Source organism: Quercus robur, chromosome 9 (assembly GCF_932294415.1).
Source record: "Quercus robur chromosome 9, dhQueRobu3.1, whole genome shotgun sequence".
NCBI lineage: Eukaryota > Viridiplantae > Streptophyta > Magnoliopsida > Fagales > Fagaceae > Quercus > Quercus robur.
In genome coordinates, this window is record NC_065542.1 from 54,132,717 (window position 1) to 54,156,171 (window position 23,455).

The window sequence follows — 23,455 nt, forward strand, 5'->3', positions numbered from 1 at the left end:
TTTAAATTATATTTTCTCTAGCTTTGATTTTAAATATATATATATATAGATAATATATATATATATATATATATATTTTTTTTGGTTAGAAACACACACTTTAATAATTTATTATTATTACTATTATTTGCAAGTGAAAAAAATATGGATCAACCCTTAACCGAATGGACCTGATCCATCTGTAACCTATTTAGGATGACTTATTTATGGCCCAAACTTGTACAAGTCAAGCTAAAGCCCAATCCACACCCATTTTCCGTGACCATAATAGAGAGGGGGTTGCATAATACGTTAATTCTATAGGGTACTTCTTGTTTCTTAAAAAAAAAAAAAAAAAAAAACTAAAACTTCATATATCATCTCTGTTGGGAAATTTAGACTCTGGTTGATAGAATTAACAAGTTTTAAACCCAAGTTATTAATTATATCTATTTTGAATAAATCTTGTTCAAATAAACAAGCATCAATATATTAAGTCAAAATCATGCACAACTAAATAGTAAATAAGATAAAATATGATGACCCAGAAAAACCAATGAAACAAACTAGTTTCACAGTAAAAAACCTAGGGGGAAACCTTCCCAAAAAACAATCCACTATAATAAAAAGAAATTTCAGATCTAGTACAAAACATTTGTCCCTAAACTCTACAATCTTAGTAGATAAACTTACAGTAGAAACCTTCACCGCTTCAGAACTTCTTAACTCTCCAATATGTGAATGCTCCACCCACAATCACAATTGAAACCTCCAACTGACTTCAAGAACCTCTTGAAGGTTTTCTTCACAGTAGCAAGTCTGTGGTGGTTGCTATAACTTTAACTTCTTCACCAATATAATCTTCATATCTACTTTGAAACTCTTTGGTTTGGTGAAAGAGAGAAACTTAGTTACAAAATCCTAGCCGCATAAATGAAGTGTTTCTCTCTCTAAAAAGCCTTCTAATAGATGGCTTATAATGTCCTTATAATACTACTTCAAACGGTCTCAAATTGGGCTTCAAACGAATAAGTTATGGACTTGCGTTGTTGATTTTTGCTGATCTGCGACGCTCGATTGATTGAGTTTGTGTCAAGGAGGTAGTAAATTTCTAGCTTCTATCAAGGAAGTATCAAGCTGCTATTGAGGTACATGCTGAAAATGTGCTGAAAATGTGTTTTTCTTAAACTTTTCTTGAGCAAACTTTGTGTTTTCAACTTGGTCTTCAATTACAACTTTAAGACACATTAAAACTTAATAAAAGACACATAATTTGACATGGTTTGACAATACCAAAACACATGACCCTAACAATCTCCCCTTTGTCAATCTATGACGAAACCTCAAGTACAAAAGTAAGTCCAATACATTAATAACCCGAATACAATGAATGAACCCTTATTCAAATAAACTAGCCTATCTAAAAACTACTAGTCCTGAGAAATCATAGCACGAACTAGGATTGACTGTTTTGATTGGCTCCATATCTATCTTTCCTAAAAGCACTTAACAAACATGTTATGCGCACCATATGAAAGACAATGATAGATAATAAACAAGTAAAATGCGTTTTGTCATAAAATATGCCAATTATATATATATATATATATATATATGTCAACCTATCAATCTCTAAAATTTATTGAGCATGTAAATTCTATAGGATCCTTATTGTGAATAGCTTTTGCAATAAATATTATTCAATAGTACATTAAAGCAGTATATCATAAACAAGCTTGATACATATTACTCAAAGTTAATTAATGAAGAAAATTTTACAAGCTTGATATCGAAGGGCGAAAAAAAACAAAAACAACATGACTGCTATGGGATCGATACAGGATAGATAAGTTGCTGCAATGCTGTATATCATAAACTGGAAAACCTTGTGGACAACCTTGATAAGAAGTCATCATCCTTGTTCACCTATGATGGGGGAAGAGAATTTCAACATATTATAATTAACAAGTTTAGGATTTTTAAAAATTACAGTATGCCAGGTGAAGTTTTCCCTAAAGTAAAAAATAATTCAAATATTCATTATCAATAACTTAACTTGTAAATTAAACGTTCAATTTTGTTTTTACTAGTAAGAAAATTCATGATGCAAGAATGTCCATTTGTGGAATGAAAAATCTCAACTAGCTCAATATTTGTTGAATTGGTATCAATTTACTTAGATTTATTTAGACTTCCTCAAACCAGTTGTCAAGTCAGAAAATTTACTTTGAGGGGTCATGGTTAACTTTAATCTTATATATTAATTATGAATTGAATTCTATTACTCTGGAGTCTGGAATAAAAGAGTAAATATCACAAAACCATATGATATTTATTGTCAAAATAAAGTTTATTTTATATAAACTTATTGAACTATGATTAAATACCTTACAAAAAAATTTACAATGTATTTTGTTATTCTAACAAAATTATTTTTTGGTATGATATTTAAGTGGTTATGATAAATAAGTAAAATGCACTTATATCCCTCCAACTTGGACTATTTTTTAATTACACTCCATATTTTTTTAATCTGAATGTGGTGTTTATATATAGCATCAAAACCATGTGGCTTGGGATTGTTTTAAATGATAGAGACCAAATATGTAGCTTACCCCCTTTTCTTTAGTATTGTTTATATATATACTTATAGAAACAAGAATATTGGGGAAAAAAAATAAAAAAGTATTTTTTTTCTACCATTTATAATAAAAAAATCATAAAACATTTTGGGGGCCTCTATATAGATCTGACTATGCGTCAAATGACTATATAATTTAGTACAATTGGAAGTCATTAAATCTTATGTCATCGATAGAGACCTCTACATGTAGAGTAATAAGATGTAAAGCCAATTTCCTATCTTCAACGACAAAATTCACCGAATAGAAAACAGATTTCAATGGCATATTATGTGTTTAGGTATCATAGAAAGGTTCTTCTAAAAAAAGGTATCATTGAAAGGTAATTAGGCTTATTCTCATACTAAGTATAACACAAAGAGTTTATAAAATTTCAAGTGGCATCAATCTTTTCAGCTTTGCTAGAATAAAGAAAATACTAACATAAAGGCATTTCACTACTAATTGCTATATGAATGTCCCTTTCATCCCTTAAAACATTTGGAGTGCAAATTAGATCATGCAGTGATTAGAGGATATGCTATCAAATTATAACATTTACCAAGACAAAAAAAATTTACCTGTAGCTTGAAACCTTTGTCTGTGTATATTAGTTCCAAGAAATTTTTTTCGAATTGAGTGTAGCTCAATTATAACAGCACCCATGTTCATCCTTTCTCTTGGAAATTCAACGGAACAAGCAACTCCAATTTCAAGTATAAAAATCAAGCATTCTAGTCTCTTCGGATTTCCATTTTGGCTCTCATTGCAAGTAATGTCATTCACTCTATTCTCTCCTTCTCTTTCCCAAAGAAGGATAGGATCTATAATGTCAATTACTCGTTCCGGCAAGGCTGCTTTAACAAATTCATGAAGGTTTAAGCTATCTTGAAAAATGTTATCAGTTGGCTTTTTTCCTGTGAACATCTCTAACAATAATATGCCATAACTATATATATCACCATATCTTGACACCTCGTTTCCCATTCCATACTCTGAAATACACATAACAAATATGTAATATGTACATAGTTTTGTATCAAATGAAAAATGGGAAAGATATATAACCTAGTGGTATAAAAGGAGCTTTTACAATGGTATGTAATAAGAATTAAAAAAAGTAAGTGAAAATTTTTGTTATATAAGATTCTATCTTCTAGCTACAACACATCCTTCCTTTTTGAAATGGTTTTTTCAAGCTTTAAAATATAGTAAAAAACTAAAAAAAGAGGAAAACAATTAAATTTAAAAAAAGATAATGATATTTACCTGGAGGAGTATAACCAATTGTTCCTCTTACTCCAATAGAGCTTGATTGGTTAATAGAAGAATCTTGGATAGCATTAAAAAGGAATCTTGCCAAGCCAAAGTCACCTACGTGTCCAATCATTTCATCATCAATAAGGACATTGCTAGGCTTGAGATCACAATGAACGATTGGTGTTTGGCAATGATGATGAAGATAATCCAATGCATTAGCAACATCAATGGCAATATTCAACCTTTGAAGAAGACTCAAATTTCTTGGTTCCTCAAGAGTCTCATTTATTCTTGGAGTTGGATGCAGCCATTCATCTAGGTTTCCATTTCCCATGAACTCCATTACCAAAGCCTTAAAATCATGGCCTTGATAGTCAATACTAGAACATGATGTGAGGACCTTTACAAGATTTCGATGTCTAATATTTCGTAAAGCCTCACATTCTATTTTGAAACTTTTGGAAGCTTCACGATGCAAAAGGTTAAAAACCTTAATAGCAACTGTATGTCTACCTTCATCAAGAATTCCTTTATACACAGACCCAAAGCTACCCACACCAATTAAATTGGTAGAAGAGAACCCATTGGTCGCCTTTAGGAGACTTTGGTAAGAGAGATTCAAAAGAAAATTTCCTAAGTCACTTGAGATATTTTCTTTTCTTTTCTTCCTTAAACAAAAAAGAAGTAGAAGTGACAAAACCAAAGACACTCCAATAAGCCCAGAAAATATAGAGATCATTAATTTCAAGGTAAAGGTCAACTTTCTCTTTTTGGATTTTTCATATATGCAATTAGGAAGTTGAAACTTAGGCATGCCCCCACAAAGCTTTTCATTTCCTCTAATTGAAGTTGCACTCATGTTCTTGAAAACTCCGTCTATTGGAACCTCACCCTCAAAATTGTTGTAAGATAGATTCAAAAATTGCAAAAAGACAAAGTTCTCCAAAATTTTTGGAATCTCTCCAGACAAATTATTGTTAGAAAGATCTAGAGATCTAAGGCCTCTTAATGATGCCAAAGATGGTGGAATAATCCCTTGAAAGTGGTTTCTTCTCATAGCTAGAAATTCCAACTTTACGCAACTACCCAGACTTTCTGGAATTTTACCAAACAACATGTTTTCTGAAATATCCAAATATTCTAAATTTTTGAAATTCCCTAATTCCATGGGAAGGACACCAGTAAATTGGTTGGCAGACAAATCTAGCCTAATTGGTGAGAATGAAAGACCAATGACCTGTGGGGATATCAAACCACTGAGATTGTTATTAGCAAGAAACAAATTGATCAAATTTTGGCACTTGCCTATGCTTAGAGGGATTTTGCCTTGAAGATTATTCTCGTATAAATACAAGTTTGTCAAGATGGTCAAATTTCCAAAAGAAAATGGAATCTTCCCAGATAAATTGTTTTCATGTAGTGCCAAAAATTGTAGCTTTTGAAACTTTCCAATTTCAGAGGGAATATTACCTGATAATTTGTTCTGCCACATATCAAGTCTCTCCATGTTGATCAAATTTCCTATTTCGGTAGGAATCTTTCCGTATATTTTATTAGTTTCTAGAAGCAACCAAGCGAGGCTAGTTGACAAATTGCCAATGCATTTGGGCAACTCTCCCCCAAATTTATTGATATTTAAAGCCAATACGGTCAAATAGGTGGTATTTGTCAATGAACAGAGAAAATTCAAGTCATTTGCCCCTCCATTTCCAAGATTGTTATCGGTAATGACAAATCTTGAAAATCTATTTAGCTTCTCCAAAGAAGGAACTTTTCCCCTTAGTTTATTCCCATCCAATTCAAGTGTATCTAGATTTGAGGCATTAGAAATTGAAACTGGGATAGATCCAGTAAATCGGTTGTTGCCAATGTGTAATAGTTTGATATTTGGAAGAGTGATGCCTATGTCTGATGGAAGATGCCCCTGGATTTGGTTGTCTCCTATATCGAAGAAGTTTATTGAAGAAATATTGAAGACTGAGTGAGGAATTTTTCCAGACAACTTATTTACACCCAGACCAAGTTGTTCAAGCTTGGTCAACTGGCCAAAAGAATCTGGGATAATCCCATGCAAGTTATTATATGTTGAACCAAACAGTTCTAGAAACGATAAGTTTCCAAAAGAAGGTGGGATTCTTCCTATCAGATTATTGGCGCTCACAGAAAAAACTCGAAGTTTTGACATGGTGCCAAGCATTGCAGGGATTTCTCCCGTCAAAAGGTTGCCACCGACACGAAGGTCTTCAAGGCTAGGGCAATTGGATATATTGCTTGGAATTTTGCCACTAAAAGTGTTATTGGACAATAGTAAGAACTGCAATCTGCGTAAACGACCAATTTCTAGAGGGATTTCATCATGAAAACTGTTGTTTTGGAGGGTAAGAATTCTCAAAAAACTTAAATTTCCAACATGTGGTGATATAGAACCTACCAGTTTTGAAGATTGTAGGTCCAGCATGGTGACCCTCTGATGTCGTCGACCACAGGTGACACCTCGCCATTGACAAAAGTGGAAGCTGTCATTCCAAGAGCTCATAACCTGGAAAGGGTCATTAATGATCTTGGCTTTGAACTCAAGCAACGCCAATCGGTCCGTCTCATTATTCCCGCCAACTACAGAGGTGACTAAAAAGCCACACCCCCAGAAAAAAATAAAGGCACGCATACAAAAGGATGGTGGAGCTGAACTCAACTGAGAAAGCCCCATGCAAGGTCAAGCTTGGTACGATTGGGTGGGTATTAGACTATTAGTTTGTGGAAACAAAACAAAGGGTTTGATTTCGCTGCTTAGCGCCCAAGGAAAAGCACACATATATATAGTTGAAGATTGGAAGGGAACGAACTCTGCATGTAATGGTCAATGGTCAATGGTCCATATACTCATTTCCTAGCATACTTTTATATCAATCCAAATTGAAATATACCTAACACCTAATAATGTTTTACCATACTTTTGCAATCCAAATTGAAACTCATCATACCCAGACCCAGACCCAGTAATGTTTTATCGTTGGAAGAAGTGGTCTATGTCCAGCCAAAAACAAAAGGCACTCGTTGGCCATTCCTTTCTCTCTCTCTCTCTCTCTCTCTCAATTTTTGTGAACATTCCTAATATTAATTTGATTTTAAGTGAATCTATCTTTACTCATGAGGGTTGATATTATTGCGTAATTTTATCAATAAGTAAATTTACAATTGTGCATATAATAAATCAAGTTTTGTTACTCCACACTTTACAATTTATTTTATTATAGTCATATTATAATTTTTACCTTAGATAGTATTTCTTTTATTTTTTATTTATTAAAGTCTACCAAAACATATGAATATGGATATGAAAATTTTAGAAAAAAAAAAAAAAGGAAGAAAAATAATGATTAAATCAATAGCAGTAAGTCCTTTTTAAAGAGGCTCATTTATGGAACGTCTCATTGAATCTCGAAAAAGATCTATCAGAGATGTTACTAGCAAGTTTCTCAAAAAAAAAAAAGAAAAAAAAAAAGAGATGTTACTAGCAAATTAGCAATAAACAAAATGAAACAAAAATATTAGAGGAAATTTTTTATGATTTACATTTATTGTCAAAACTACAAGTTATAAAAGAGCTTTTACAAATGTAGGGAAACACTCTATTATTGATGAAGATATGCATCACACTTAAAACAATTTAATCTATAATAAGTGTTTTTTTTTTTCTTTTTTCTTTTTTCTAAAATAAAAATCTTATTCTAACTTAGCGTTAGTTTGGATACGCGTTTTGTTTGCTGCGTTTTAGTTGCTGCGTTTTGCCTTCTTTTTTTTTTTTTTTTTTTTTTTGGGAGCACGCGTTTTACCCCAACGCAGTTACTGTTCATGTACTGTACATGAACAGTACTTTTTTTTTTTGGGAGCACACGTTTTACCCAACGCAGTTACTGTTCATGTACTATACATGAACAGTAGCCGCAACTTTTGACCAATTTTGTGTGAACAGTGCATCTGTGCACTGTTCACGGACCCACAAATTTCATTTTTTATCAATTTTTTCATTAAATATGGGTCCTACAGTACTATTTACACATTTAAAAATTATTTTGCTACAGTGTTTTCAGTTTTCAGTTTTCAGTTTCAGCAAAATAAGTTCTATCCAAACAGACCCTTAATCTAAGTGTATGTGTGCGAAACTCTCATGTGAAGACTTGAACCTTGACCCTTACTTCTCCCACCCCACAAAAATTTATACATATGGAATGATTGTTACGCTAAAGATGCGTGGTAATGAATCTATAATAAGTGTATATGCAATGGGCAAAATTTATCACCGCATCATACGTTTCACATAATCAATTCAAACTTTGCAAAAACCAAAAACCAATAAGACTAGAAAATAAAAATTGCTTGAACCAATGTTAGGATGACTAAAAAGTCAGGTTTGGTTAGCTTGCACTAGCCAATCACAATGTGGAATTTTGGTTTTGAAAACAAAGCACCATCATAAACAAGGACTACAATACAGAACCCCGAAGGCTCTCAACTCTCAAGTCTCAAGCCGAACCCAGGCCCAGGTCCTTTATCTCTGGGCCTGAACTTGACCAGATGCTTTAATTGGAGGTGGACCTAACTGAACAATACTACAGTTTTAGCTTATTCTTTAGGTATGTTTTTTGTCGTATTCTTTATTGATTTTTCCTACAACTTTCTGTTTTACCATTTATTAATTCTCTTCTATGGTTAAATTTATGCATCAAGCTTAAAACAGTATAATCTATAATGAGTATGTATACGAAATTTGTCCCCAAATCACAATTAATTCAAAGTTTGGTAGGAAACCAAAAAAAGAAAAGAAAGGGACTCACGTGAGAAATTTGTTTTCCACAATCTATTGAATCCACCATTTTCAAATGCGTCTGGACTATTGTTGGAAAATATTGCAAGTGAAGTCTTAGGAATGAGAAAACAGTTGAAGTTTTCAGTGGCCAAAGACTAGAAAATAGAAATGGCTTGAACCAATGTTAAGAATGACTAAAAAGTCAGGTCTGGTTAGCTTGCACTAGCTCACATCACATAGCACCACTAATATTTTTTTTTTTTTTTTTGACAATTAGCACCACTAATAATAATGACAAAGACTAAAACTCAAATTCCTTTGATATTTTTGATGAACACAAATTCCATTGACGTATATGTTTTTTAACAACAGAAAGTTATTTTGTTAAACATATATACCTCTCTCTATTTACGCTGTTGAATTTATTCTGGATAGTTTTATGTTTAAAGAGATCCACATGTGGACATAATTATGCCAAATTACGATATGGTACATTATTATAATTTACAATTAAGATTGTAAATGCCAACTTTAAGAGTAATTATTGAATACTCCTGGAGTACTTCCCACTTACATAACAGTAAGTTCCACTAATTAAATTTATGGTAGGACCCACTACTCCCGGAGTATTCAATAATTTTCTCAGCTTCAATACAAATACAATTTTAGACTGAGTATGTTTGGTAACTGTTTTTTCCTCTTATTTTCTGTTTTCAAAAATAGTTTTATATTTTTAAGACTAAAAAACTTGTTTGGTAACCCAAAATGGATAGAAAACAAAAATTGTTCTCAAAACTCAATTTGTGAAGGAAATTGAAAACATGCAAAAGGCCGTTTTCAGTTTCTAATTTTTAAAAGTCAATGAAAAAGCACGTTTAATTTAATGAACCTGACTCATTTAACGAGTTAGCATTAGAGTTCAAATCCTAGTAATAACATATTTTAGTATTTTCTATTTTTTTTTCAAAAAACTATCTTTTAAATTTTTGAAAATAGAAAACAAAAATGGTTACCAAACATAACCTGATCTTCTTCTCAAAAAAAAAAAAAATGTTCTCTGTTTTCAAAATAACATTGAATAATAATAAATAATAGGAGTAGAGTAAATAATAAGAAATTGATATTGATTAGAGCTGAGCAAAGACCTAGAAAACCTAACTCAATCACCCTACCCAACTTGACCAAAAGGTCTTGGGCGGATTAAATGGCTGTTTAGGTTGGATCCGAGTTAAACTGATGAGTTTCCTTCAGATTTCAAGTTAGTTTCGGGTTTAGCCAACTTTAACCGACCCACTCAACCTAAGAGAGGGGGTGAAAAAAAATCACTAATTAGATTTATCAATATGAAAATTTTATAAGTTATGGCAAAGACTTTTTACTTTCATGAAGAATGATATTCTCCATGATTGCAAATTCACTAGGTTCATAACTTCTATATTAATAATGTCATAATATTTATTTATTTTTCTCAAAAAAATATTTTTTTATTTTTTATTTTTATGTATTTTTTTACCCCAAATTCATATTTAAATTCTCAAATAAAAAATCTATAATTTTTTTTTATTAATTTATAGATTTTTTTTTTAATGTTAGGTAAATTTTATAGTTGCTCAGTTGGTCAAGCACTCCCAAGAAATAATAATAATAGTAGTAGTAGTAGTAGTAGTAGTAGGTGAAACTTAAATTAGAAATCCAAACTAGAATTCCAATTTTGTGCCATGTGTCATAAATTATTTATTCTTAAAGATTTTTATTTCTTAATTTTAGAATATATTAATAGGCAAAGCTAAGAAAAAATCCAATTACGTTCTAAATTGGATTCTAATTGTTGTCTAATTTTGCGCCATGTGTCCTATTTAAGTTTTTTTTTTTTTTTTTTTGGGTTCTAGATGAGTTAATGAGGTGCAAAAGACGAAGAGTCTAATATAAATAAATTATCAAGAACTCAATAAAAAAAATAATAGCATGTTACAGTGATTTGCTACTAGCATGTTACTATTTTTATTTTTATTTTTAGCTTTAGCACCTTTGATATTACATGCATTTTGGTGTTTGAAGTGCTAAACATAGGTTTTTAGTGGCTTTTCAACCACAGTCATGAATACTCTAACTATTAGGAGATAAATTAGCTAATAGTTATAGCTAGGTTGGCTGTCAACACTGTAAGTCGAAGCTCTACTAAGAACTAACCTAGCTAATAGTTATAATTAAGCCGGCTCTCAACACCAAAAGTCAAAACTCTACTAAGAAATAGACTAGCTAATAATTACAATTAAGTTAGCTCTCAACACCAAAACTTGAAGCTGAAATTTAGCTAATAGTTACATCTAAATTAATTCCCAACACTATAAGTCAAATTTGAAATTAAAGAGGCATAATTGAGAAAACAAAACAAGTGGCTAGTTCCTATCAAAAAAAGAAAAGAAAAAAGAGGCTAGTTGTACCCTAAGAGATTAGAAAGGGTGGCTGACTGATTGGTTTAAGAGTAGAGAGTGACTGACTTTTAGTCCTCAGAGTAAAGGGTGGCTAGGAGAGGAGAAATTTTCTGTTTACCTTTTTTTTTTTTTTAATCATTAATTAATTCAACTACTTTAAATAGGTTGGAGTATTTTAGTAAACACAGTATAATTTATGAAGAATAATGCTAGGGACACATAATTTGTCGTAACTCACCACTTAACGAGTTGTGATTAATAAATGTATGATGGTGAGTTATTTGAGACACTTTTACCAATCACATGACAAATTGTGACATAATATTATGACAAATTATGTGTCTCTAGCATTACTCATTTACTATAGAAGAGAGGGCTTTGCTGGATAGCCTATAAGAGGATAGAGGTTCGCTACATCACAAAAGCAAGCAAAACGTGCTTGGTTGGTGGTGCCTTTGCTTATAGAGACGGTTCCATGACTCTCCACTTATCTCACTTGTCTATTTAAAATTTAAAATCCCAACACGCAGTTTTCTCCGTCTCTTGTTCCAATCCAAAGTCCAAACTCTTCTCAAGTACAGTTTGGTGAATGGCATCCTCGTTATTTCCCGCCAACCCCAGTGGCATTTTCCTCTCTCCAACTCCTTTCTCCTCGGTCTCATCGACCAAACTTTTTATAGTAACCTTTTAAAAACACAGAGTCAGAGACCCAAAAAAATCACTAAAAAAAAAACACAGACATACGCTCTCTCTCTCTCTCTCTCTCTCTCTCTCTCACACACACACACACAAAAACACAAACACTTTGTGTGCGTACGAAAAGAGAGAGTAAAATGTTGAAGGTCTCGTGCAATGTGTTGAGTGACCAAAGCCAAGCGATAACCCAATGTGGGTTTATGGGCCGAGGGCCCATTTTGACACGTGGGCACCGGAGAAATGCCGTCGTTTTAGGCTCTGGTTCTGGTTCTTCGTACAAAGGTCCAATTATGGCTGTGGTGTCTGACCGGGTTATCGGATCCGGGTCAGGGTCAGGGTCGGGGACTCTGGCGGACCGTTTGAGACTTGGGAGCTTGACGGAGGATGGATTGTCGTATAAGGAGAGATTCATAGTGAGATGCTATGAAGTTGGGATTAACAAAACTGCCACTGTTGAAACCATTGCTAATCTCTTGCAGGTTCTTTCGAAAATCCCACATTTTGTTTTTGTTCTTTTCAATGAGTTTTACTTTGAATTGATTCAATTTTGGGTTTTTGTTAATGGGTTTATCGGTTGGGATTTGTGGGTTTTGGGTTTCTGGGTTTGATGGTACTGTTCTCTTTGACATGCATTTGCAACTTGTTCTAACATTTTTGTGGGATCTTCTCAACTGGGTATTGTCGGTTTTGGATGTCTGGGTTTGATTGTGATTGTTTTGTTCTCTGTTACATGCACTTGCTACTGATTGTTTTGAATTTTCAAGATTGAGCATCCACAGATGTGCTAAATGTGCCAAATGCCAAATATGTTCTAAATCTTAAAACTTTTGCCACATATGAACAGTACCGTTGCATTTTGCAACGGTACGGCCGAGAATGCTAAAAAAAAAAAAAAAATAGTTTTTTATTCATAGTTTGTTGTTTGTTGTTGATATTGTTGGTGGTGATGACAGAGAGGAGATAATATATTATTTTAATGTGTATTAAATATTATTTTAATGTATAGAATTGAATGATAGAACATACGATAAATGAGATATTGTAAAATGACGTGGTAAAATAATAAAGTAGGCTTTTAGTATGTAAAAATGACATTTTTTTTCAACATTTGATGTGGATGCTTAAGTTTTTTCATGGGATTTTCTCTTATTGTTGGTTTTACTATTTTCATGGGTTTTACTATTTTCTCTGTCACTGTCCATTTCTTTGTCATGTAAATTTCTGAATTTTAGCGCCTGAGTAATGTTGCATGGCTTTGTTGTTGACTTGCTTAGGCTGGTCACTGTGCTCTGAAAACATTCCACTCTGCTTTCTATTATTATCTGTGTCAAGATGCATGCTTGTTAGGTACTAGACTCTACATTCATTTGAATGCTACCATGCTGGAATTTGAATTCTTTTGTCTTAGTATCTCTGATTTGGATCAAGAAATTGTCAGTGAGCATTGAATTCTCAGTAACTCTTAGTTAGGGGGCTGCTCATTAGTTCAATATCTAGAGATTAATAAATGGTAAATTGTTAATTCAGAAGTTACAGTTCCATTGTTTAGAAGTTAACCATATTATGAATGAAAAGTTGGTTTCCATTTTCAGAAAGCTAAAAAAAGAGAGAGAGAAAATCAATATGCAGTTACTCATTTCATCTTATTGGACAGGGGAGAGATACCTTCTACCTTAAATGAAACTTATTGAAGGATTGGCTCTTCTCAAAGATCTTCAGTATAATAATTTCCTTGTGTGATGTAGGAGGTTGGATGCAATCATGCACAGAGTGTAGGATTTTCAACAGATGGCTTTGCAACCACCCCTACCATGAGGAAACTGCATCTCATATGGGTTACTGCTCGCATGCACATTGAAATCTACAAATACCCAGCTTGGTGAGTTTTCTTCTTCTTTCTTATTTTGTGAGTTTAGTATGGGATTCTTACATGATAAACTCCATTTTGATACATGGTTGGTGGTACAGGAGTGATGTGATTGAAATTGAAACTTGGTGCCAAGGGGAGGGAAGAATTGGAACCAGACGAGATTGGATACTCAAGGACCATGCTACTGGTCAAGTTATTGGAAGAGCAACAAGGTGCATATTAAGCTACTCTTTCTTTTTTACGTCCTTTCCCTTGCAAAAGAGACTTATAAGGTAAAATAAATGAAGCAACAATTTTGAAAGAGAGGAATCTTTTTTATAATCTTAAATGGGGAAAATGTTTTTGACACATGCATCACTAATTCAACCACATTTCACTTGTTTATATGATTTTCAAGTCCTGAGTGTCACTTTTTTTATGATTATAGAATGCTCTTCTGGGTGATTTTGATGTATGTTATAAACTCATGTATCAATTAGTCTCTTGTTGTGGTTTTGGGAAACTGCCCTCTTTCTCCATTTCAGTGTCATCTAATTTTAAAGCAATTTTGTTAATAAATCTCATGATTTCATATAGCTGTTGCTCAAACTACCCATTATAGCCTTTTATTTTTATTTTATAAGTAATAAAGTTTCATTAATAACAAAAAAATCAAGTCACCAAGTATACGAAGTATATGATTGGGGACCATACAATCAATTAATTACATAAATCTTTCAAATCAGTAATCGAACAAAGAATTGACTATGTAAAAATCCAACAAAGTTCTAAAGAAAAAAGTTTTAGATCAGGAATAGATCTCTTTGTATCTTCAAAGCACCGGGTATTCCTCTCTCTAGAGATACCACATCAAGCAATGCAGGGTAGCCATCCAAATAGACCCATTCCTTTCCTATGACACCCAAAATGGCCTTTGCCAACCAACTTTCAAAATTATTTATATTTCCGAAAATTTTGAGGTGCCTTTGAAGGAGAAGAATAAGAATGCACTATAGTCCGTAATTTCCTTTATCTTAATCTTTATTTTCTGGGTAAGTGACTTGATCATACTGTTATGTTATTGCTAAGTTAATTTATTATATTGATATGAAATTCCCCCAAAAGTGATGCATAAACATGAGTTTCTACCTAAAGTTGCCGTGATAGAACCATATATTAGATCATTCACATCCAGTTCTGCGAAATCTTTTCATATTTTGAAGAAATTACCCACTTTTCTACCTAGCAAAAAAAAAAAAAAAAAAAAACCCAATTTTCTATTTTAGCTAGCCGCTTTTTAAATACACCTTACATCACACTCTTCATTTTCGATACGCTTTAAGTGGGCAAGGGGGTTTCAAATCCTAGATGTTTTCATTGGAAACACTAGGAGATGATGCCGATTGGCCTAAAGGTTGTTGGCATCCCACCCTTAATTTTCTTATACATCCTATTAAATATTCAAATAAATTCTTTTTGTTTTTTCCTTTCTTCCCATCACTTTTTTCACTCCTTCCCCTATTCTCACCCCCTTCTGTTAGGCCCCTCTCCTAGGCTCCCCCTACAATGTTTGACGACACCAATTTGCCACCGCACTGCCAAATCAGCAGCCTAATGGCCAGATCAGCCACCCACCAACAATACCAAGTCCAAGTTGGCCCCCAACAACTGGTGAAGCCAAATGGCCAACAACATCAGCAGATCACTTTGCAGATGAGAGAGAGAGAGAGAGAGAGAGTAGCATATAAAATATGATGCAGTGCTTGGTATGGCTAACAATTATTGTAGCTTTTTTCAGAATTTTGAATAGTAATGAGTAATGATGAGCAGGGTGTGGAGAGCCTTTTTTTTTTTTTTTTTTTTTTGGTGGTGATTCCTAGCTACAGTACTCAACAATTTAGCTAAAAAGATCATTCGCAAAACTGGATGTGACTGCTGTTATGGGGATTGAAGAGCGACCATGGATTTATATGTATTTTGTTGCATTTTTTCTTTCTTTATAATATTCTGAAAAAATATATATTCTACTCTAAGATTAAACATTTCAATTCCTTCCTGTAGTAGCTTCTTTGCAAATCAGAAAATAAATGAGGCCACTATAAATATAGATCAAGGGGTTATCCTGCTGGAACACAATTATTCATAAATTTAATGCTTCTCTTGACCATTGACAAAAACTATGCTAGTCTGGTGTGTGCCAGAATGTGCTTAAATTATCCATCTTAATATTTTACTTTTTTTACTTCATAATTTACGACCCCCCTGCACACTTTTTTTTTGGTTAAAAATTCTGTTTATTAATTAATCAATCTCATCTTGATTCAAAGATCACCTTTGTGGAAGCTATCGAACATTTGTTGTCAGATTAACTCAACAACTTGACTTAGCAATTCTTGCAATTATTTCTAACTTTGTCTATCTGATTTGAGATGCATTGTCAAAGTTTATCATGTGAACCTTATGTTTCAGCAAGTGGGTGATGATGAACGAAGACACCAGACGTCTTCAGAAAGTTAGCGATGATGTACGGGATGAGTATTTAGTTTATTGTCCGCGAGAACCCAGGTAAGGATGCCTTGTTTTCTCTAGGTATAAAATATCTGATTTTCTTGTAAATGGTTTTATACAGTTTACAAAATGTAATTCACATGGCATATTGGCTTCATCATAATTAACACTTGCAAGATGGCATGATTTTGCTTGGCATATTTTTATGTGCGATGGTCGAAACCCTTTTGCTCACATCTTTGTCATATGTGTGATTGGACATTGTAAATAAGATAATATTCATCAATATATTAAAATTTGATAGGAACTAATTTATTTAATGAGATTGGGGGAATAGATAGTTTTACAATACATAGGTTCAAGGTGCTACCTGTTCTTTTGTAGGTTTGTATGAGGCACCAAATTTCATCACAGTAAATTGTCTTTTGCAAGCTTGAGAGAGAGCATTTTGAAAATGTAGAGTACACTGTTGGAAATGCATTAAATCATAAGCAATCTAATTATCTAAAGCAAGAGTGTGAGAAATATTTAAGCTTGTATGATAAACTGACTAAATTATTAATGAAGGTTGTTGAATATTTTTACATTCAAAAATATCAGAAGATGTTAGTGTAGAGCTGGAGCAACTATGTTATTGAATCTTGCTCTACAATTGCAAACATTTAACAAAGCTTGAGTTTACATGTAACAAATTGAAAAAGTAACGGAGATTGATAAATGTGTAATGTTTATAGCAACATTTAATGAAGCTTGGAAAAAATTTAGTCATGCGAGGTATAATGTTTTATCGTAACATTTAATAAATTTTCACTTATCAAAAAAAAAAACATTTAATAAATTTTGAGTTTTTTTTTTTTTTTTTTTTTTTTTTTTTTTTTTTTTTTTTTTTTTTCAAGTAATGATGATTTAGTTTTATGTAAGTAACAAACTCAAAAAGATGAGAGTTGCTTTATATGGTTTCCCTCACTTGCAAAGGAGAGTAATTAATTCACCAATTAAGGAGTTAGTTGATTTAGGTCGATGGAACAAGAGAAGGTAGAGGAAGACCTAAACTAACATTTAAATGCATGCATTCCTATTTTTATATACTATGAGTAAGCATAACAAAAAAAGAAAAAAATAAAAAATAAAAAATAATTTCATGCATGGAAAGGGCATAACTTCAGAAAGGTTGAAAGGCTCAAGAATTAAGTTTTGAACTCCTCCCCCAAGAAAAATGCCATTCTCTTAATGTTCTTTCTTTTTGGGTAAGGTCTCAATTTTCCTCAAATCAATGGTTTTACCTGGTATATTGTTGAAATAATCATTTGCAACAATAAATGGTCAATCCTTTATTTATTTTTTATTTTTTGACCTGAAAAGCTTTACTTTTAATAAAAGATTTTACTAACATGGAAGCAGTGCCATTTTTTTCTTGATATACCGTGTAGGACCTACTCTTGTTAAATTCTTCTGTTACTGGAAATTGTCTACATTAAGGACTGTGACCTTTTTTTTTTTTTTTTTTTTTTTGGAAGAGTGGGGGAGGGATTAGATGGGGATCTAATTTTATGCAAAATGAAATAACTGAAGATTGTGGTAGATATTTTTACATCACAAGATATAATTGGAAACATCCCAGGTGAATATAATATGGGGTGTATAGATTACTTATAGCTTAAGTTGATAAATTCTGATCATCTCTAAACATCTCTATATTTTATACTACTGTTATTCTCATTATTGACTTTGTTTGATATTTTTAATTTTTATGTTTTGTCGGTTTGGCTTTTCTAGATTAGCAATTCCTGAGGAGAACAGTAGTAGTTTGAGAAGAATACCAAAACTGGAAGATCCTGCTGATCATTCTAAGCTGGGACTTGTGGTAAGATCATTTGGTTGATCTAAATTATTTGAACAGTTTTTCGAGGTCCCACATCTCAGTATTGATTTTTTGCAGCCCAGAAGAGCTGATCTGGACATGAACCAGCATGTTAATAATGTCACCTACATTGGATGGGTTCTGGAGGTTGGTTGAAGCCATCTTTTATTAATATTAGCAGTACTCTTGTTAAACAGATGCCAAAGCTTCTTAATCCCCCCCCTTTTTCCCCTTCTTTCTTTTAGTCACTGACTTTTAATTAAAAGTATCCTTACAATGGAGCCACTTTCTAGAGCCCTTCAGCACCCATAATTTGTATAGGGTTGGAGAGGTCCGTAGTATATTCCATGCCTTTGTTTCCAGGTAGGGTGCCCTGTAAAGCGGGTGAAATAAATGGTACCAAGAAAAACTCCTGCTGAAAAACTGCTTTACTTCTCAGATATGGGTGGAGAGTGCCTTTTCAAGCTTCTGAATTCCTTTTGTTTCTTCAAAAGGAGGACCACAAATTAAAGAACTAAAATTAAATTAAAAGGGGAAACTTTTTACATAAAAAGCTTGGTAGTGATAATATTTCTTATTACTCATCAACAATTGAAAAAAAAAAAAAAAACCAAACAAACAAACAGGATAGCAGACTTATCAGGAAAATAAAGTAATAAACTCTAGATAAGGTGTCTTTACATAAATATGCCTTATATAAATGGTCTCCCTAAAGTGACCATTGAGGGGAATGCAAAGTCATGCATGGATTCAGCGATACATCATGCTATTGAGAAAGCCTATGATCATGTGAAGTGGGAGGCTTTACTTGATTTGTTGAAGAGAATGGGATTTGGGGTGAGGTGGTGTAGGTGGATCCGCACATGCATATCTATTGTCCAATTCTCGGTCTTGTTTAATGGGTCTCCAGCTGATTTTTTCGAGAGTTCGAGGGGATTGAGACAAGAGGACCCGCTATCTCCCATATTGTTTTTGGTTATGATGGAGGTCTTCAGTAAGGTGATGAAAAGAGCTGAAGGGGCTGGTTTACTTCGAGGCTTTAGGGCCGATGGTAGACGGGGTGGAGGGGTATGTGTCTCGCATCTTTTGTTTGCAGATGATACGATTCTGTTTTGCGATGCAAATGAGGAGCAAATTCTATATGTTCAAATGCTTCTTCTTTGTTTGGAGGCAGTGACAGGTTTAAAGGTTAATGCGTTGAAGAGTGAGATGATTCCCATTGGGGAGGTTCCTAATGTCCATGTCTTGGCAGAGATTTTGGGGTGCCAGATTGGGTCTCTGCCTATGACCTATCTTGGTATGCCATTGGGGGTGTCCCACAAGTCTCCCACTATTTGGAATCCTATCTTGGAGAGAATTGAGCGCAAGTTGGCCGGTTGGAAGAAGATGTATTTGTCTAAAGGGCGAAGACTAACGTTGCTTAAAAGCACATTAGCTAGTCTCCCCACTTATTTTTTATCTCTTTTTACCATCCCTACACATTTGACCAATAAAATTGAGAGGTTGCAAAGGGATTTCTTGTGGGAGGACTCCAAGACTCATTTGGTGGGATGGGACAAGGTGTGTGCACCTTTGAAAAATGGTGGGTTAGGAGTAAGGAAATTAACTACTTTTAACAAAGCCTTACTAGGGAAGTGGTTATGGCGGTTTGGGATTGAGCAAACAAGCCTTTGGAGAAGGGTTATAGCTCTCAAGGTTGGGGAAGAATGGGGGGGATGGACTTCCAAGCTAGGTAGAGGGGTTCATGGGTGTGGCTTGTGGAGAAGCATCCGCATGGGGTGGGAGGATTTTAGAAAAAATATTCGCTTTGTGGTAGGGGTGGGAGATAGAGTTAAACTCTGGACAGATCAATGGTGTGGGGATTCTCCACTTCAATTTGACCTTTCTGAGTGTGTATGGGATTGCATCCAACAAAGAGGCATCAGTGGCCTCTTCTCTTGAACGGTTGGGGTTAGAGGATCGGATAAGCTGGAATGTTCATTTTATTCGGAGACCAAATGATTGGGAAATGGCTGGTGTGGATGAATTTCTTTGTACTTTGGGTTCAAATCTACCTCCCACTGAGAATGGAGATCATATGCGATGGAAGTTGACAAAGAATGGGGTTTTTTATGTTCGTTCATTTTACAATAAGTTGAGAAGCCCCTTGCCCATTATTTTTCCTTGGAAAGGTGTTTGGAAGGTTAAGGCTCCTCGGCGTGTTTCCTTCTTTGTGTGGACTGCTATATGGGATAGGATCCTTACAGGTGACAATTTGAGGGATAGAAGGATGGCTTTTGTTGACTGGTGTATCATGTGCCGTTGTAATGGGGAGACAGTGGATCATTTGTTACTTCACTGTGGTAAGGCTTATCGGCTGTGGAATTTGGTATTTAGATCTTTTGGGATTTTTTGGGTCTTGCCAAGATCGGTTGCGGATACTCTATTTGGTTGGTGGAATTGGCCTGGAAAGCATGTGTCTAGGCATTTGGAACTTAGCTCCATTATGCTTGATGTGGTGTCTTTGGAGGGAGCAAAATAGTAGGACTTTTGAGGACATGGAAAGTTCGGATGACCAGTTATTGGCCTCTTTCAGTGGCTCTCTGTTGGACTGGTTTAGGGCTTGGGGACTCACCTCTAGTGATTCCCTCCCTTTGTTCCTTAGCTCTCTCCTGTGTAATTAGTATCCTTTCCTTTCTTTTTTCTTTTTTTTTCTCTCTTTCCCATTGTATTTTTCTCTCTGCCTTATGTTTTTCTGCATAAGGTAGTTTCTTGAATATATATCTTTATTACTTATCAAAAAAAAAAAAAAAAATTATGCTATAAAGGCTAGTCTACAAATAAAGAATATCGTTCACGAAGTCTAGACCTTAGCAGCACTGTTTGATTTTCTTAGTTTTTTAACTTCTCATTGGGTTAAAAGGGAGGCAAACTTGTATGCAGTCTACCAACTTGTTTGCTCCCCCAGAGCGGTCGAGTTGAAGCCCTTAGGAGGATTCTTGCTTGTAATTTATATGTTTTTTTTCCATGTTTAATGAATTTCATCTATATAGCCCCCACAAAAGAAAAAGAAAAAGAATGATGGCATTATTCACATTTTGTTGTTTTATTAGTAAGTTACCCTCTCCTAGTCTGTTTTGAACTCACAACCTTGCCCTCCACCCATTATTATGGGAGGAGGAAGTACTGTTATTTTTAATGATGACTTTACATATGACAAATTCATTGCTGATTTGACCCAGTTCATCCAATTATTTCTTCCTAATTTTGGAAATCAATATGAATGTAATGATTAACATCTGATAGAAAATTATCTTTTTATTGTTACGAGTGTTGAAAGGTTTGAATTCATTAGAATTTATGGGGATCTTTGTAGCCTTCCCCACCCACCTAAAAATATCTGTACGCTGCATCATTCTTAAGTGACTTATTATGGCTCATGTTTTTGTTATTGATGATACTTCCTGTTAATATTATAAAGCTGGTTGAGTAATACATTTTTTTTTTTTATACCACAGAGCTTGCCTCAAGAAATCATTGATAGCCATGAACTGCAAACTATTACTTTAGATTACAGACGGGAGTGCCAACATGATGACATAGTTGATTCACTAACCAGTGTGGAACCAGTAGAGGATGCCGAAGCAATTTCTAAGATTCAAGGAACTAATGGGTCTATAGCTGCAGCAGAAAACAATGAAGATTTACGTCAGTTTCTACATTTACTGAGAGTGTCAGGTGATGGGCTTGAAATAAATCGAGGACGCACTGAGTGGAGAAAGAAACATGCAAGATGATACATAGTTAGTTGACTTTACTTTTCTATTGCTTTCAATGGTTCGTATTCAATCTTTCTTCTCGTGTATTTTTTACTTTTCAGCTCAATGGATTTTGCTCCAAAATTGTCTTTGGAGGGAGTCAGTTTCTTATGCATCCATTGCACACAACAGATGTCTCACAGTAAACCGGGAGGGGAAATGCGGAAAATTGTGGATCTCATCTGTTGTCAGACATCAGTTGCCTGCAATGGATGCACTAGAGACTAACTCCGTTGGATCATGCATGCAGATTGCTTTGAGAGACTCCACGAGCCATTTGATGTATTTTATTTCTAGTTTTTCTTTGATATTTATAAGCTCAATGTTCCATGTATTGTGTTGATATTTAATAATCTTGGCAGGGATATGCCTCCATTCCATCCCTGCCCACCAGGCCATTGCGAATAGACTCTTAGTGTTTTCCACAGGTTTATATATGTAGAAAATGATTTGTGAACAAATCATTGCTCAAATGGGTCGGTAACTGTTATACTGGTCCCAAATATGGTAACTGTTATACTGGTCCCAAATATCGAGCGGCAGAGTCTCTTCTTTAACCCATTACATTGGGGATTTTATAAGACTAATTATGTGTATAATTTAAATAAGTCACATTACTTATTAAAAAAGTTATGTGACCAAAACTATGCATGTATGGTCTTTTCAATTGTCATATAGCAGGTTCAATGGAGTTAGCTTCAAGCCAAATTAGAGTTAAATTTCTTCTGATTATTTAAACGAGATAATCCACATTAATAAAGCTTGAATATCTATCTTTTCTCTCAAATAAATAAATAAAGCTTGTACAGGTTAGGGTTTGTTGTGGCTTAATGAAGCTTCAATTCAGGTTAATCTTGAACATGGACAGTCTCGCTAGCTAGAAGGCTTATGATTTGCAATAGACGTCTTGCATTCTCACTTCGGTTGACTGTGTTGCAGACATCAAAACATGTGCTACTTTATGTTAGTGTCTGAAATATAAAACATATAGTGTTAGCATTTGAAAGACGAACTGTTAAAATACTCAACGAATACTACCTTTAAACATATATTTGTATTATAATATTATATCTTTGATTAGTGAAGTTCCATTATTGTTTTTTTTCCCCAAGTTATTAGAGCTGTTATATCCTCATATATAGCCATCAATTGGCACAACTCTTATTGGAGACAGTTTGTTTGTATTGTTGCTCAGATACCAATATTTGAAACAAAAAACGTATATGCACAAGTAGAATTGATTAATTCGATCACATAATATCAACAACGAAGGCAAGACACAATGAATCACACTCTAAGGTGCCTATGAACCCTTCCACACAAAGTAGAAATAGAGAGTAGTTTTCCTTCTCTCATATTCACATTCACACACCCACTTCTATCAATTATCCAAATGGGTAATGCTACTACTATTTATAGATTTTTGTCATGTGTAGTTATATAGTTAATTACTGGTTGAAAATCAAGAGAGGCCACTCTTGATTAGGAGCTACAATTGTATCTAATGTATAAAGCTCTCACTTAGGAGAAGTAATTGGCAGGCTACCTCATACCCCGTGATTGTCTCATGGAAATTTCATGAACCATTGTTACTAGTTTCATAATAAGGTTAATTTGAGCAACATCTCATCAATGGAGTCCA

The 23,455-nt window shown here is 33.9% G+C and overlaps 2 protein-coding genes across 4 annotated transcripts; one reads left to right on the forward strand and one right to left on the reverse strand.

Moving 5' to 3' along the window:
- Positions 1 to 1,708: 1,708 nt before the first annotated feature.
- Positions 1,709 to 6,714, reverse strand: LOC126699137 (probable LRR receptor-like serine/threonine-protein kinase At3g47570). Its single transcript, XM_050396768.1, has 3 exons — positions 3,870 to 6,714; positions 3,182 to 3,595; positions 1,709 to 1,905 (listed from the first exon to the last, which is right to left on the reverse strand). Exons 1-3 carry the CDS (start codon positions 6,565 to 6,567, stop codon positions 1,892 to 1,894), a joined length of 3,126 nt encoding a protein of 1,041 aa, XP_050252725.1. The 5' UTR covers positions 6,568 to 6,714; the 3' UTR covers positions 1,709 to 1,891.
- A 4,912-nt stretch (positions 6,715 to 11,626) lies between these two features.
- LOC126699139 (oleoyl-acyl carrier protein thioesterase 1, chloroplastic) lies at positions 11,627 to 22,924 on the forward strand. 3 transcript variants are annotated; one of them, XM_050396773.1, is made up of 8 exons: positions 11,627 to 12,277; positions 13,544 to 13,677; positions 13,767 to 13,880; positions 16,117 to 16,212; positions 17,932 to 18,019; positions 18,095 to 18,163; positions 21,514 to 21,798; positions 22,661 to 22,924. In XM_050396773.1, the coding sequence occupies exons 1-7, from the start codon at positions 11,936 to 11,938 to the stop codon at positions 21,790 to 21,792; spliced, it is 1,122 nt and encodes a 373-aa protein (XP_050252730.1). In that variant the 5' UTR covers positions 11,627 to 11,935; the 3' UTR covers positions 21,793 to 21,798; positions 22,661 to 22,924. The 3 variants fall into 3 exon arrangements, with proteins under 3 accessions (XP_050252730.1, XP_050252729.1, XP_050252728.1); XM_050396772.1 differs by lacking the exon at positions 22,661 to 22,924 and adding an exon at positions 22,176 to 22,274; XM_050396771.1 differs by lacking the exon at positions 22,661 to 22,924 and having other exon boundaries at positions 21,514 to 22,220.
- Positions 22,925 to 23,455: the final 531 nt, after the last annotated feature.